The sequence below is a fragment of the Planococcus citri genome, chromosome 2 (assembly GCF_950023065.1).
Source record: "Planococcus citri chromosome 2, ihPlaCitr1.1, whole genome shotgun sequence".
In the NCBI taxonomy this organism is placed as follows: domain Eukaryota; kingdom Metazoa; phylum Arthropoda; class Insecta; order Hemiptera; family Pseudococcidae; genus Planococcus; species Planococcus citri.
Window position 1 is genome coordinate 61,761,043 of NC_088678.1, and position 16,169 is coordinate 61,777,211.

General features: G+C 32.7%; 2 protein-coding genes across 2 annotated transcripts; both read left to right on the forward strand.

Moving 5' to 3' along the window:
- The first annotated feature begins 1,475 nt into the window (after positions 1-1,475).
- Positions 1,476-6,964, forward strand: LOC135833967 (uncharacterized). Its single transcript, XM_065347801.1, has 15 exons — positions 1,476-1,622; positions 1,707-1,745; positions 1,818-1,838; positions 1,915-1,989; positions 2,097-2,162; positions 2,292-2,822; positions 2,933-2,974; positions 5,145-5,162; positions 5,334-5,468; positions 5,565-5,678; positions 5,759-5,782; positions 5,886-5,996; positions 6,078-6,125; positions 6,225-6,251; positions 6,762-6,964. Exons 1-15 carry the CDS (start codon positions 1,589-1,591, stop codon positions 6,857-6,859), a joined length of 1,383 nt encoding a protein of 460 aa, XP_065203873.1. The 5' UTR covers positions 1,476-1,588; the 3' UTR covers positions 6,860-6,964.
- A 2,319-nt stretch (positions 6,965-9,283) lies between these two features.
- On the forward strand, positions 9,284-14,041 carry LOC135833968 (uncharacterized). Its single transcript, XM_065347802.1, has 14 exons — positions 9,284-9,386; positions 9,478-9,519; positions 9,615-9,635; positions 9,722-9,796; positions 9,909-9,977; positions 12,363-12,521; positions 12,606-12,647; positions 12,747-12,767; positions 12,874-13,041; positions 13,133-13,156; positions 13,239-13,361; positions 13,540-13,587; positions 13,679-13,705; positions 13,823-14,041. The coding sequence occupies exons 1-14, from the start codon at positions 9,350-9,352 to the stop codon at positions 13,882-13,884; spliced, it is 918 nt and encodes a 305-aa protein (XP_065203874.1). The 5' UTR covers positions 9,284-9,349; the 3' UTR covers positions 13,885-14,041.
- The last annotated feature ends 2,128 nt before the right edge of the window (positions 14,042-16,169 follow it).

A 16,169-nucleotide genomic window follows, 5' to 3' on the forward strand; every position in this document is an offset into this window, starting at 1 on the left:
ACATTTAGCTGATTGGCATGAAAAATACTGGTGGCAGGGAGGGAGGGGACTAAAGTTAAAAGTTGGGAACATTTCAGTCTGCTACCACCCCCCTCCCCTCGACACATTACTTCATCGTGCTTCAGACTACAACTTGAAAGTACCTAACTGAAATTAATCCACAGTATTTAATGATACTGAGATCAAATAGAAACATTTCACAATTACGATCTGTTTCGCAAATTTTAAATTCTATTCGAAAAAGACATGATCTGAGGAGGTCATTTTAAAACCTTCTCAGGGTGTTTTTTTTTCAAAATCTCTGAATAAGAATCACAAAAAACCTTCAACATTATTCCACGAAAGCACGCAAACAGGAGAGTTAGAAAATTGGGAGGAGGGTTGAGGAGGAAATAAGAATATTTTTATCACGAGAAATTTTAGAACTGACGATGAGACGAATTACAGCATGAAAAATTGTCTCAAAAAATGTTCTTCATCAAAAAACGAAGATATATCATAAATCCTCAAACATGAGATGTTTAGTGTTTATCTTTTTACCAGCAGCAGTGTTAACAATATTCTTCTCCAGGCGATCTGGGATTCTGCCTGGCAAATTGCGCGAAGTGTAAGCTGAGTTGCCGATCCTCATAACTGAAGGGGCAAAATTATGAACTGTTTCGTATCGATTCTTACAATCAACTGAAACCGATTGCACCACGTAGAAGAATTTTTGAAAGAAGCAAGTATGAAAAGGATCTTTTTAATTTTAGGTTATCTTCAAAATCGAAGGGTCATAATCAATCATAACTCATGACTGATGACCGATTAAAATTTTCATACGTAATGCTCTGGCATCGTCAATTTCAGACACAGACAACATAATTATGAACATGACATTGTTGTAGAGCATTAAAGCACTTTTAATTTTGAGTTTAGAACAAATCAATGCAACTCCACTTGAGAAACTTTGAACAGGTAGGGGTACTCTTCAAAAGAGGTCATGCTACGAGTAACTGACATTTCCCAAGTAGATATACTCCATGCTTCTCCAATTTCAAATGAAGGCGAAATATTATGAAGATGGATATCTCTTTGTCGAACATTCAAAGTTCTGCAAGTAGAGTTGGCCCTGCATTCATATTGATTAAACTCAAAATTGAAGGCTCTCGAATTTTTTGAAACTTCAAAAATTTAGCTACATTTTAAACTCAAGAAATCTTGAAGCTAGAAACAGCTCATGCTCATGCTATCCTAATATCAATCCATTAAGAACTACAGAGAAACTACGATCAAAATCGTACACGAGCAATAAGGATAGATATTTAAATTAACGGATAAACGAAAAATGCAAGTCGTATAAATCAAGCAGTAGATTCAGGCAGAGAATATTGTGACATCACACACGTGAAAAAATTTTAGTGTCGACTGATTCACTATTTACACAGCCGCATTCAGAAAATATCATTATTACATTATTTCTTGCGAGTTTTCACGCAGGTACTTCGTACTTTAACTTTGATCGAAGCTTAACGAATTGAATTTTAGACACGTCGATATTCTGATCTCTATCAGATTTTCATTGATTTTTCTCTACGGAAATTCAAATATGATTTTGATTCAGTCAATTATCATTTTCATCGGTAAGTTTTGAGACTCCAATAAGCAATAATAACTAATAAATGTCCATTCTCTTTAAATAATTTTTTTCGATGTAATTATTACAGGTTTTTGCCAGTTCTCATTTTCAAATGCAGATAAACTTCGTAAGTAAACATTTTCATTTTCTAAAATCACAGCAGATAAATTAATTTTTTAATCGATTTTTTTTTGAACAGCTGAAGATAATGGACGAATAGGTAAGTTGAATGTTTTTTTCAACAATTTCGCAAATTAATGCAAAAAAATCATCTCAGAACCTGTGATTTTTTTCAGAGTTAGCACAATGCTTAGGCAATTTCCTTTCTTGGGAAACAAATAATTTTGAAGGAACAGAAGAGCATTTATTCGGTAAGTTTTTCCCCCTTTTAATCTAATAGGGGGGGGGGAATGGTCACGATTACTCTCGTCAGTAAAACAGCGTTAAAATTTGTGCCTTGTTTGAAATTATTTTTCAGAGTTTTGCAACGGTACTGCTTTAAAGAAGAAGTATATTCAAAAGCAACTTGAAGGAAAAAAGCTGAGTAAGTTAACGAAATTTTTAAAATAGCAGAAGAGGAACACGTGGCAATACAATTTTATTCAATTCTTGCTTTAAAATTAATATCTATCATCCTCATAATAATGACGAATTTCAAACTTTATTCTGCTAGCTCCCGAAGGAGGAATGAAGACGATACGAAGCTGTCTGGGTGATCGCGGTGAAGAATTGATTACTAGGTACAAAACTGCTTTTCTACATATAATTGGTACGAAGGAAACGGAAGAAATGTCAGAATTAGCAGAAAATCAAAATTCTTCACCCATTGACACGATAGAACCGTTAGGAATACAAAAATTACCAGAATATACCAATTCTTCACCCGTTGGTAATACGAAAGAACCAGAAGAAGTGCCAAAATTACCAGAAAATGAGAATCCGCCTTCACACATTGTTCTAAAAAAACTGGAAGGAACCCCAAAATTATCAGAAAATAAAAGTTCTTCACCTATTAGTAATACGAAAGAACCGGAAGGAACACAAAAATTTCCAGAAAATAAAAGTTCTTCACCCATTCCTCCGAAAGAACCACAAGGTACACCAAAATTACCAGAAAATGAAAATTCTTCACCCTTCGGCTCGGAAGAATCGGAAGAATCGGAAGAAACATCAGAATTACCAGAATTCAACGAAATGGTTTTAGGTTCGTAATTACCACTCGTATCAACTTAAATTTTCAGTCAAGCGTTATCCATTTAAGCTTGATACTGGAAAATAAATCGTATGATAATAAAAAATACCTTCACTTACCAGGTTTATGTCGAACTCCAGAATTTGTAGAATTTGATAAACTAAGTAAGTGTAAAATATTTTGGTAAAAGGGTAAATAGGTATTCCCGGGTAAAATAGGTAAAATGCCCCTATCCTCAGATTTTTGAAATTTTGATGAAACATTTTTGAGCACTTCAAAAAAAAATGTTGGAGCCAAAAAAAATTACCCCACCTCATCTCTTTGCTCAGGGAACCTCTTGAGGTGTCACACTCCGATTTGAACGGGACCGCGATTTTTCGAAAAAACACAGTCTAAAACCCCCAAAACCAAATTTTCAGCTGCCCAAGTTCATTTTTCGATTTTTGGCGAATTTTTGAAAATTCAAAATTGACTGTTTTTGGCGATTTATGCTTTTTTTAAAAAAAAGTACGTACTTGATCAATAAAAATGGTCAAAATAAGTCCCAAAACTAATATCAATTATCCAAATCCAAATTTCACCATTTCCAGTAATTCTGGAGCTTCCAGCGCGATTTTTCAATTTCTCCAGAATTTTGAATTTGCTCCAGAAGGCGTGAATGTTGGGCAGCTAAAAATCGAGTTGTATATTACACTCGACCTGTCTAACGAGTTTATCCACATTTCAGCCGATTTTGAGAGTGACACCTCAAAAGTGGCTTTTTGACCAGCTTTTTTCAAAATGCAAAATGCAAAAATCAAAAGGTTCCCGTTTAAGTGGAAATTTTTGAAATTTACGCGAATTGCTGTATTTTGTCCAAAACTAACCCCCCAAATCCAAATTTCACAATTTCCAGCCATTCTGGAGCCTCCAGCGCGATTTTTCAATTTCTCCAGAATTTTGAATTTGCTCCAGAAGACGTGAATATGCAATTGGACAGCTAAAAATCGAGTTTTGTAGTATACTCGATCTGTTCAACAGCATATTCACGCCTTCTGGAGCGAATTCTCTGGAGCGAATTCAAAATTCTGGAGAAATTGAAAAATCGCGCTGGAGGCTCCAGACTCGCTGGAAATGGTGAAATTTGGATTTGGGTAATTAATATTCGTTTTGGGACTTATTTTGACCATTTTTACTGATTAAGTACACACTTTTAATAAAAAAGCATAAATCGTCAAAAACAGTCAATTTTGGATTTTCAAAAATTCGCCAAAAATCGAAAAATGAACTTGGGCACCTGAAAATTTGGTTTTGGAGGTTTTAGACTATGCTCTTTCCAAAAATCGCGGCCCCGTTCAAATCGGAATGTGACAGCTCGAGAGGTTCCCTTGTTAGTTTTTCAAATTGACCTCACTCATGGCCCCCAGAACCTCCCCAAATAGGTAATGATTTTCATGCATGGAGTCCAATCGAAAATCTGAAGTTATGGGGAGGTATTGACCAAATTTGGAATCCCATACCTCCAAACCTGATTCAAGCACACGATTTTTTTCTCTCTCAAAAGTATGTCTGCATGAATACTATAATTTGAATTTTTTTCAAATTTTTCCTCCGGGGGGGGGGGGGGGTCATCTTCAAAACCTCAAAAAACACTCGAAAATGTGTTTTTTGCGTCACATCACCACCAAAAAAAGAATTACTGCCAGTGATAAAATTCTTAAATTTCGCATGCGGACCTCCAAAAACAATAGAAAACCAAACAATATCTTGAAAACTCAATTTTGGGGCTATAGACAGTTAGACACCCCCTCCCCCAATTTTGGAGTGAAAAAATTTTGACAATATGGGTATCGTTATCATAGAATCGAACCTGCTGAACACGAATATGAAGTTAGATTTGTATTTGAACCCTTCTGAAGGCCACATTCGGTGAGAGGGAGGAGGGGGTTGCCCAAAAATTCTGTTTTTCGTGAAAAATGCATCATTGTAGAACTATTTATATGCTATGATCAGGAAGTTGCATGGCATAAATAGCGCGCTATGATGAAGCATTTTTCACAAAAAAAAATCAATGTTTGGGTAACTCCTCCTTTCTTACCTCAAATGTGGCCTTCAGAAGGGATTAACTGTAAATTTAACTTCATATTTCGAAAAAATGTACGTAGCTAGGGCAAGAACACGGAAAGGTAGGTACCTTAGGTACCGAACAAATGTTTTTTTTTATCAAAATTTCAAAAATCCAGGGATAGGGGCATTTCACCTATTTTATCCAAGAGTGCCCTTTCGAGCTCGGTAAGAGTTTCAAAAAAACATCAGATACGTTGTACTCACACTAGAGTCTCATTTTTTTCACAGGTGACGAAGAAAAACCAAGTAAGTTGATTAATACATTAAATTACGCATCAATAAAATAATAAAAATATAATATCTTCCCTAAAAACGAAATTCAGAAAATTACATATTTTGATAAATATGGGCTTCTAGATAGAAAATGAAATTACTTATCAATCCATTTTTTTTTAAAAATTCCCCTCACATTAACAGAATCAATTGTATGCTTACGAAAATGTGCTGCGGGTCTATTTGTAAAATTTGTCGCTATGTACAAAATTTTCAAAGATAACTACGATGAAATGCTAAAAAGTAATAAAATCAAACCACTGATGCAAATAGACATACGTAAGTATAGCTGAAATTGGCCATTTCAAATAAAACCACAAAAACGACTCACGTATGAGATAATTTTTAATTCTATGCTTTAATTTTTACGAGCAGCCAAACAAACAGATGCTGACACAGATGCAATTGACGAACCAAAAAAGCTAGATCTAACCAAAATTTCGCCCAGAAAATTCGAGCTGAGAAAAACTGTCATAGGATACGTTAATGGTATAAGCGTTCATATTTTTTCAAACCCATAATAAAAATAAAAATAAATCCATGAAGTAATTCACTGGGTTATTTTTCAGAATGCAAAAATAAAATCAAAAAGGGCAAGTAGAAAATATTCGAATTACCAACTGTTCTTCGTGTTCATATTTAGAATTATTCTCAAAACTACCTATAATAATTTCTTTTAAATGAAATTTTAAACAGATAAATCCCTTTTAAACATCCTCGGAGCACAGTATGCAAAAACGTTCATTGTAGATATTGATAAACTGTATGAAGTCTGCCCATATAAAGAAGAGAAAGGGAAATTATTTCGTAAGATAACCAATTACCTATACTTATCTAATTCAAAAATTAAAGTTGATTGGAGTAAAATAAAACGATTTATTATTCCAGTGAGTATTCAATCGTATTTCGCGTGTGTAAGATGGACATGCAGCATGAGTAAGTAGATACCTAAGTACATAATTATTATAAACCAATTTTTTTTTTCAAATGACACAATTTATTAATAATAATAACACATTTACTGTCTGATTTCAGAAAAAGAAAAAGATATTCCATTCAGAAGTAAATAATTTTCAAATATAGACTAAGCAAAGTTCAATCATACATATACCAGATACCTACCATGGGAGGGAGGGGAATCTTTGATGAGGGACCAGACAACTTTTTCTTTTCAAAAAAAATTTGTTTAAAAAAATGATGCAGAAATTTTTGAAAAATCTTCACTAACTAATTCTCTCTTACGTAGCTTACTCGTATTTTTTCTGTTTTTTTTTTATTTTTAATTTTTTTTCGAATGCTCTGTAAGGACGAGGGGGAGGGGTTGAGGCACCAAGAGCACGGGTTTTTCTTTAAAAATGAGAAATTTAAATCGAATCAGTTTCTGATATCACTTAATACGTTTTCCTTCGGGGGTCTAAAATTTTCAGAGAATTTTTTTGAAATGAGAACAAACAACTTTAAGTATTTTACAAAAAAAAAATCCTAAAAGTGTACAGTAATTAAGGACCATGGAGTCCTTAGAACTAAATGTCTCACTTGTCTCGTAATTAATCTCAATTTCACTTCGTGCAGATCTTTTAGAAAAAGTCATCGGCCGTATAAGTGAAGATGACAACGATCTTGTGAAGGACTTTTCAACTGAGTCGATACAAGAGACCAATGAACAGTAATAATTTTACCTATCTTCATACCTATACATCATGGTTCACTTACCCATTGGAAAAACATTCAACGCAGCATTTATTTCAGCGCTTTTGTTTTCTTTTTTCATTAATTATCATGTAAATACCGATCATAGGCTACCTCATTTCAATAAATATACTCATTGTACAGTCTTATGAGCATATTATTATTGTACATAAAAGTATTTAATTTTTCGGTTACTGAAGAAATTTATAAAAAGTGTGAACAATCTACCCAGGCTTGAATACGATTCAAATCACGATATGAGTCATAAAATAGCAATTTATGAACTATGAATCACTTTCGTGAATCATTTCGACAAAAATTTTACTCCAATTTTGTTATAGGTACTACCTTACAAACGATGTTTCAAACCAATTGTTGCCGACTGCAATTTGACTAAAATGCATCGATTTTTACATTTTTAAATATTTTCATGGTTATTTTACATGCAATTTTCATGATACTTTTTGAATTTGTTGGCAAATCTTATTCTACTTTGACGATATTTGATCAATTTTATCAAAACAATTTTCAAACGCAATTTTCACGACATTTTTCTAAAATTCTGAGATACTCGTACTTCTTAATTTTTGGTCAATTTTTTGGCAATTGTCAAAAGCTTGTTTGCATTTTTCGAATTTTCGAGAAGAGTTCAGGATTATATTCGCAAAACTGTAGGTACATATTAAATTTTGATAAAATCCTTTCCATCAATTTTTCGTAATCTTCCACACGTTGTTTTACACCTACCTATCAACATACGATCAATCGAGCCCAAAAATCGATTCGTCAGCGATTATCGATCCTACATGATCAATCATGATTGAAATTGAAAACGTGGTTTCATCCTCAAAAATGGATTTCCGGATCAAAAATTGATCATAATCAATAATCGATCAATGTAATCCAGAATATCGATAAATTTGCGATTTTCGATCTCATACTCGTATAATCGAAAATTTTGGTTGAAAAATAAAATAAACTTCCGTAACAATAATTGATATCGAATTTAAAAAATCGATTCATTTGCGATTTTCGATTACATAAGTATTATTAAGCATGATCGAAATCAAAAATCGATTTCAACTTTCCATATTAACTTTCGAATAAAAATCGATTAATCGAGCTCCAAAAATCGATTCATTTGCGATTATCGATTTCGAATGTTTTCAACTTTCTATAAACATAAACTTTTGAATGAAAAATCGATTTAATCGAAATCCAAAATCGATTCATTTGCGATTTTTGATCACATACTTATATTGTATGATTGAGCATGATCGAAATCAAAAATTAATTTCAACTTTCCATATTAACTTTCGAATAAAAATCGATTAATCGAACTCCAAAAATCGATTCATTTGCGATTATCGATTTCAAATGTTCGAATACGTATTCCTTGTAATTTTAGCGTGAAAAATATTTTCACATCCTTGCATTCAATTTTTGCCCAATTCTACTGCAATTTCGTCATTTTTTTGATCATTTTTATCGATTTTAGAGCTTTATCTTATGGTTTTACAGCTTTTCGCTCACTTTGCTAAGATTTCATTACTTTCTGGAAATTTTTATATTTTTAATGATTTTTTTCTCGCATTTTAAAATCATTTCAACGTGTCTTTTTTTCATCAACTTTCTGCCAATTTTCACTGGAATTACATTTCTGGTACCTAGTTTTTAGTAATTATGATTTCAACGTCTTTTCCATGCAATTTCTGCAGAAGTTTGTTGAAATTTCATCTTTATTAGTAGATTTGCAGAGATTATGATGTTTTACCCATGTTTTGAATCATTTCAACGATATTTTAGCTACTAAGTAATTCTACACAAAGTAGAGTGAAGAAGTTGAAAAAATTTTGAAATTACGTCATTCAGCATGGTGCATGATATTCGATACACTGACGTACTCGTATTTTCGAAATCGTTTTTCACAAATTTGACAACGTATTATTTGCATAGAGACGAATATGGCGAAGGGAAGACAGCAAGGGGGGTCGAAAATTTGAAATTCCGTCGCAATATTGCACGATACGTCGACATGTACGTCTTCAAGGTTGCACATTATACAAGTTCACCTATAATATTCTATCTGAGCTTCGAAAATTTCAATTTTTTTAACTACTTTTCCACGTCAGGTGAAGTATCCACAACGATGAAAAAAATTATAATTGAATTCATAATCGACCACAATCATATTAAAATGAGGTCTCGATCTAAAGGGGTAAGGGGGGGATAAATTCTCTAAAAAGGAGGAATTGGACGATATGGCGACATGGCAACTTGTTATACGAAAAAATTCGTCATCGTCGAGAACACTGAACAAACGAAAATTGGGCAAATGATTCATACACACATTTTTTAAAAAAAACATCAACCTAGTACATCTACGTAGGTACTGATTTTATTCTATAAAATATCATCGATTGGATCAGTCGGTACAATTTTTCTGACAGAGACCCAGGGTTAAAGTTATCATGGAACTTATTCCTTCAACGATTATTATTTTCATCGGTGAGCTCAATTTAAGTTACTCGTATTGGTAGGCTGTAGCTTCTCAAGCTTACATTTTTATCTTGATGTGATTTCTTTGTATGAATTTCAGGATTTAGCCAATTCTCTTTTCTATTGGCAGATAAAAAACTTCGTGAGTTGAACATAAATTTATACAACTATTGCCTAGGTTGTAAATAAATTAGGCAAGTACTTGAAATTGATTTTTGATTTGATTTTTTTACACAGCTGCAGATAATGGTCGATTTGGTAACGTTTTTCTTTCATACTCGTACTAACTAAGTTCAAAATAAAACAAGAAGCCTTCCAAGACTCACCCAATAAAATTTTTTCAGAAATGGCAAAATGTTTGGGTAAAAGTCTATCATGGGAGTACGACGAATTCTTTCAAACAGAAACATACTTATACCGTGAGTGATTTTCGTATCTAGTTAGTTACCAAAGACGATACTCGTAAACCAGAGATCACGATGAATAAAAATTCAAGCACTTAGATAAGTAATTTGAATTTAATTTTTTCAGAATTTTGCGAAGATGCTATATTTGGTGTTGCGGAGCTCTTTAAGAAAGACAGATTAGGGCAAGATATCGGTAAGCTGTTTTCTTGTAGAAAAATTTTACAGGACGCCTGTAAAGAACGTACTTAATTAGACTGAAAATTTCTAATTCGATTGTTCGATTTTCGATACGGAAATTTACTTTTGAAGCTAAAATATTGATGGCTCATTTCGAACATTTTCTGTCAATATGTGATCAAAAACCGCAAATGAGACGATTTTTGGGGTTTGAATGATTAATTTTCGTTTTCGATCAAAAGGTCTTCAAGGTCTAAATTTGGTAAATCAACGATAGATTTGTTTTTTAAGCATTTTCGAGCACTCTAACTTCTGAAATTTCAGTCTTGGGCGAAAATGTGGGATCGATAATGGCACATAACAATTCGATTAATTGATTGTTGATCATGAACACTTTCTGGTCCGGAAACATTTCTTACAGTGAGGTTGAAATTAAGTTTTTCATTTTAATAATCATTGATCGTATGAAATCGAAATTCGCATCTGATTCGATTTTTGGGATTCGATTAGGTATTCGATCTTCGATCCAGAAATTCAGTTCTGAAGCTATAATGTTGATTGTCGATTTTTACGTTTAGATTAATCGATTATCGATCACGATCAATTTTTTATCCGAGAAACATATTTTTAAAACAAAAATCAATTTTTTTTTACTTTGAACACGATTGGTCATGTGAGATCGATATAATCGCACATGAATCGATTTTTACAATTCGATTAATCGATTATTGATCATGATCGAATTCTTAAGCGGGAAGCACATTATTGCCAAACTAAATTGATTTTTTCACTTCGAACATGTTTGATTAGGTATACCTGAGCTCGAAAATCCTAAATGAATCGATTATTGAATCCGTCGATTATTGATCATGATTGATACTCAATTGAGACTCATCTTTCTGAGGGAAAAATTAATCATTTAATTTTGAGCACATTAAAATTGATCTTAAGGGGACTGAAAATCGTAAATGAATCGATTTTCACGATTCGATTAGCCAATTGTTGATCATAATCAATTTTTTATCTGGAAGAATATTTTGGCACTAAAATCAATTTTTTCATTTTGCCTATAGTTGATCTCATGAGATTAAAAATCGTAAATGAATCGATTTTTACGATTCGGTTAATCGATTATTGATCATGATCAATTTTTTATTTGAAAGCATATCTATTTATGAGACTAAAATAAATTTTTTCATTATGCGATTGATCTCATGAGATCGAAAATCGCAAATGGGTCGACTTTTAAGATTCGATTAATCGATTATTGATCGTAATCAATTTTTTATCCGGAAGCATATTTTTAAAACAAAATCAATTTTTTCATTTTGCCTATAGTTGATCTCATGAGATTAAAAATCGCACATGAATCGATTTTTACAATTCGATTAATCGATTATTGATCATGTTCAATTTTTGATCTGGAAGCATATTTTTGAGACTGAATAAATTTCTTCATTATGCCTACGATTGATCTCATGTGTGATTAAAAGTCGCAAATGAATCGATTTTTACGATTCGATTAATCGATTATTGATCATGATCAATTTTTGATCTGGAAGCATATTTTTGAGACTGAAATAAATTTTTTCATCATCCCTACGATTGATCTCATGAAATCGAAAATCGCAAATAGGTCGATTTTTACGATTAGATTAATCGATTACCTATTGATCGTGATCAATTTTTTATCTGGAAGTATATTTTTAAAACAAAATAAATTTTTTACTTTGAATATGGTTGATCATGATCAATTCCTGGTGAAAAGCGTATTTTTGAGGCTGACATTATTTTTTCATTTAAAAAAATTATTGATCGTATGGAATCGAAAATCGCGCATGAATCGATTTTTGGTATTCGATTATTCTATTTTTAATCCAGAAATTCACTTCTGAAGTTGAAAAACCGATTGCTTACTTATTCCGAGCATTTTCAGTCACATGAGATCGAAAATTGCAAATGAGTCGATTTTTGGGGTTCGATTGATCGATTTTCGATCACGATCGATTATTGATCAGCTAAGTCTATTCTTGAGGCTGAATTCAAATTTTTTCATTTCAAAGTTCAAAAGTGATTGATCATACGAAATCGAAAATAGAAAATGAGTCGCGTTTTAATTTTTGATTGAGTGATTTTCGATCAGGAGGTCTTGCAATGCCTAAATTTGGTGGATCATTAGGCATTTTTGACCCATGACCACTCTTAGTTCTGAAATTTCGGTCGCGAACGAAAAGTTACACATGAATAAACAAATCTTTTTCTTTATTTTTCTCTCTTGAGAACGTTCGCCTCTTCAATTTTGAATTTTCAAGTACGAGAACTAATCCATCTGAAATTTCAATCCGGTTAATCACTTCACGGACACCCTGATGATAAATTTTCAAATTTACAACTATGGTAGCTCCTGATGACGTGTTCCGTCAAGTACGCGACTGTTTAAATTCACACAACCACACAGAACTAATTGAAAGATATGAAAATTTCACACCTGACCACATGAAGAATTCAGAAGGAGTGGAAGGAGTGCAATCGGTTCCAGAAATGTTCAAATTGGCGACAGGTTCGTTTTTTATTCAGTATATCGTTTGAACGTTTCACAAGATTTGAAAACTGAGTTACGTGTTACCAATTTACCTTTTCTTAGGTCTATGTGAAACTAAAGAACTGGTCAAATATAACGACTTGGGTAAATAAATATAACAAGCTTTTCGTGTTCACACTCACTTTGGAGTCTCCAGCAGGCTCGAAAAAATAACTCTGTACTCATAAAATTTTCTTTTCACAGATGATGACGACGAAAAATCAAGTTAGTGGAACAAACAAAATGCAATCTTTACTATTTGATCTTGTCACGATTTAAAGGTCGAATACAAAAGAGTAATGAATAATAAGTCTCGTTCCTTTATCAACAGAATCTCTGCAATGTTTACAAAATTGCGCTGTGAATCTCTTTGGGAGATTTGAACTTGTACAGAAAGCTTTACAGCCGAATAATGATAACACGAGTATAGCAGAAGACGAAGGACAAGATCAACCCAAACCCTCGACTACGAGTAGTACCATCCAACAGTACACTGATGGTGAGAAATATTCATTTTTGAGAATATTCGTACGTATAGAAAAATTTAGAGCTCTGGGCTAAACACACGAATAAATTTTATTACTTTCTAGATTGCGAGAAGAAAGAGGAAACTGGTGAGAAAAGAAAAAATTCAATCATTAGTTTTCGTTCAAACTTAAGATAGGATATATCCTCCACAAATAATTTTTTGAGCAGTATTTTCAACAGATATCTCTTTTTTGAGTGAAACGGGAAAAAAATACGCTGGAAAGTATATCGATGACATCAATAAATTGTATAATGCACACCCAAACGGAGATACGAAAATTAATTTTTTCGGTGAGGAAACAATAACGTACCTACATTTGACATGAATTTCACAACAGAAAATTTCCAGTTGCTACGTAATTTCAGAAGGCCAAGAACAAACTTAAGCCTTAAGAAAACAATTATTCAATTTTTTTTTAATTTTAGTCACCTATTCAAATTTAATACTCCGTACGTTTGTTTTTTATAGGGACCATTTTTTCATACTTAGGATGCGTGAAATGGACTTGTGCAATGAGTAAGTAATTCAGAAACGTATCAGAACATCTCATTAGTCACATTTTATAACCAGCAAATGACTGAATAAATTTTTAATGCGTTGGTTTTAGAATCAAGCGTTGATGTTCCATTCTTTGGTAACTCATTTTCATGAACATTTTAATTTGAAAGATCAACTTTTGAATTGACCTTTACACCAATGATATAATTATTAAATTACTATCAATAATTAATCGACTTTCATTTTCATGCAGGTCTTATAGAAGATACCATCGGCGTCATGAGCCAAGCTGACGAAAAACTGTTGGATAAATAGTTGAAGAGAGGAATATGTACTCCAAAAATTGTACAGATTTCCATAAAATTAATATTGACTGCAATTTTGATTGGTCATCTTTTATAATGTAGAATATTATTATTTTTTTTTTAATTATTCAATCCAAGCTTATTTATTTTGTAAACATTAATTTCAATAAACATATAGGTACCCAACATTACGTGTAATTTTATCATTTTTGAAGGTTTAATCAGATCAACTCGAGCCCTCAACTAGGAAAACTATCAAAAATTACATTGGAGGTGAGTTACCTTCAAAAAAATCACTCGCAAATCGCAATAAAAAATACACGTACCCAGATAAGTAGTTTGGGAACACGTAGGTAAAAATAATTCACTCCTATTTCCAGAATGCGAAAATATAACTGATATATCTTCATTCGAATGGCTACCACCATCCAGGTTTCAGAGTACGGCAGTATTTTAAATAGGAATTTCTAACATTGTTAATTTATAGTACCTATCTAAATTTGCGTTAAGAGAATCCACTTGCCGTTAAGAGGTTAACAGGACAGTTGTTTTTACAGCAACATAATATTATGGTTTCAAATTCAGAGACGAATAGGTACCTACATTAAGAGTACAGCATCATTCGTTCATTTCGTTGTCATACTGGTTTCGTGGAAGGTATACATACTCGTATAACACTGTTTTATTTAAAGCTGAGTTCGAGATTTTTTTTGGTTTTTAATCATCTCAATGAAGCGATTATCAATATGCTGCATTTTAATAATAATTCCTATCCTTCTCATATTGAATCTTTGTCAAGCAGAAGGTAAGTGAAAATTATCATTATTATTTTTATACCTAAAACTGAAGAAATATTTTAGAATATTTTGGAACGCAGTGATGCCAATATTTTGGATTTCCAAAAATCGAGAAAAATTGTCAAAACTTTAGGTTTGAAGTTGGAAATAATGACCAAAAAATTGGTACCACGTGCGTTCCAAAATATTTTTTCATCTTTAGGAATGATATCTTTCAATATATTTCGCATCAATAATGAGAAATATTTGCGAAGAATCCCACTGAACACAAATATGAAGTTATGTTTACAGTTAAACCCTTCTAAAGACCACATTCGAGGCTTTGGGTTCCCCAAAAATTGAATTTTTTGTGAAACATGCTTCATCAGACATTTTTCACTAAAAATTCAATTTTTGAGAATCCTTTTTCCCCCAATGTGACTCTTAGGTGGGCCCAACTGCAAATCCGACTTCATATTCGTGTTCAGTGATTTTGATTCATATGATAACGATATCCATATTGTCAATCTTCTTGCGTCTCAAAATTGGAGCAGGAGGTGTCTATGGCCCCAAAATTGACGTTTCCAGAAGTGCTAGAGCCTCCAACCATTTTTTTAAAATCAGAATGTGTTATATAACGAATAATTGAGCGACCGTATTTTATATTTCAAATTACAACGAACGACAATAAATTCCTCGCTGCAACAGAACCTAAACCTACTCGTACATTAGCCAACAATTTTCAAAAAATACCTACGTAACAATCAGCTACACTCATATCAAGATTCCACTTGAGAACAAGAAGTAACATTCAACTTCCAATTTTGTGAACTGGGTTTCTTCGAAGGATTATGGCAGTTTGACTCGATGTGACCAAAACGAAAACAAAGGAGGAGTTGCGAAAAGGCCATTTTTTGGTCCCAGCTAGTTATCGACTCAACCACTCTTAAAATGCTGTTATAAATCTCCCAAATACAAAGCTGTGATTAGTTAACCCAAAATGATCATTTTTTGGGCTCCAGGGGTTCCCAAAGTTGTTAATGAAAATAGAAGTAAAATATCTGTTTGAACCTGATAAACATCATGAGATTTTTCTGTTTTTGACCCTCGAGGGCAGAAATGGGGGGGGGGGTTGATATTTGAAAAATTTTGGAACCACCATTTTGAACTTACCCCTTTGAACCCCGCTAAAAAGCTTTTTACAGTCCATTAGTATCCGAAAGACCTCCATCCTACCAAATTTTGAGCTCAATAAAATTTTGCGCTGGTACTCAATAATCCAATTTTTTAATTTTTTGTAATTTCGATAAATTTCGGAACCCCTGGAAAACTAGAAACCTGCGATTCGCGCTAAATTTGATGTTTTGAAGTATACAATATTCAATAATTTATATGAAAAATTTCAATTAAGCTTCCTGTATATTCACAATTTTGAACCCTTTTTTTAGAGCTCCCACTTTGGGCACCCCTAAAAAAGGCGTTTATGCATATTTTTTCAAATAAATTGAATAATTTGCAT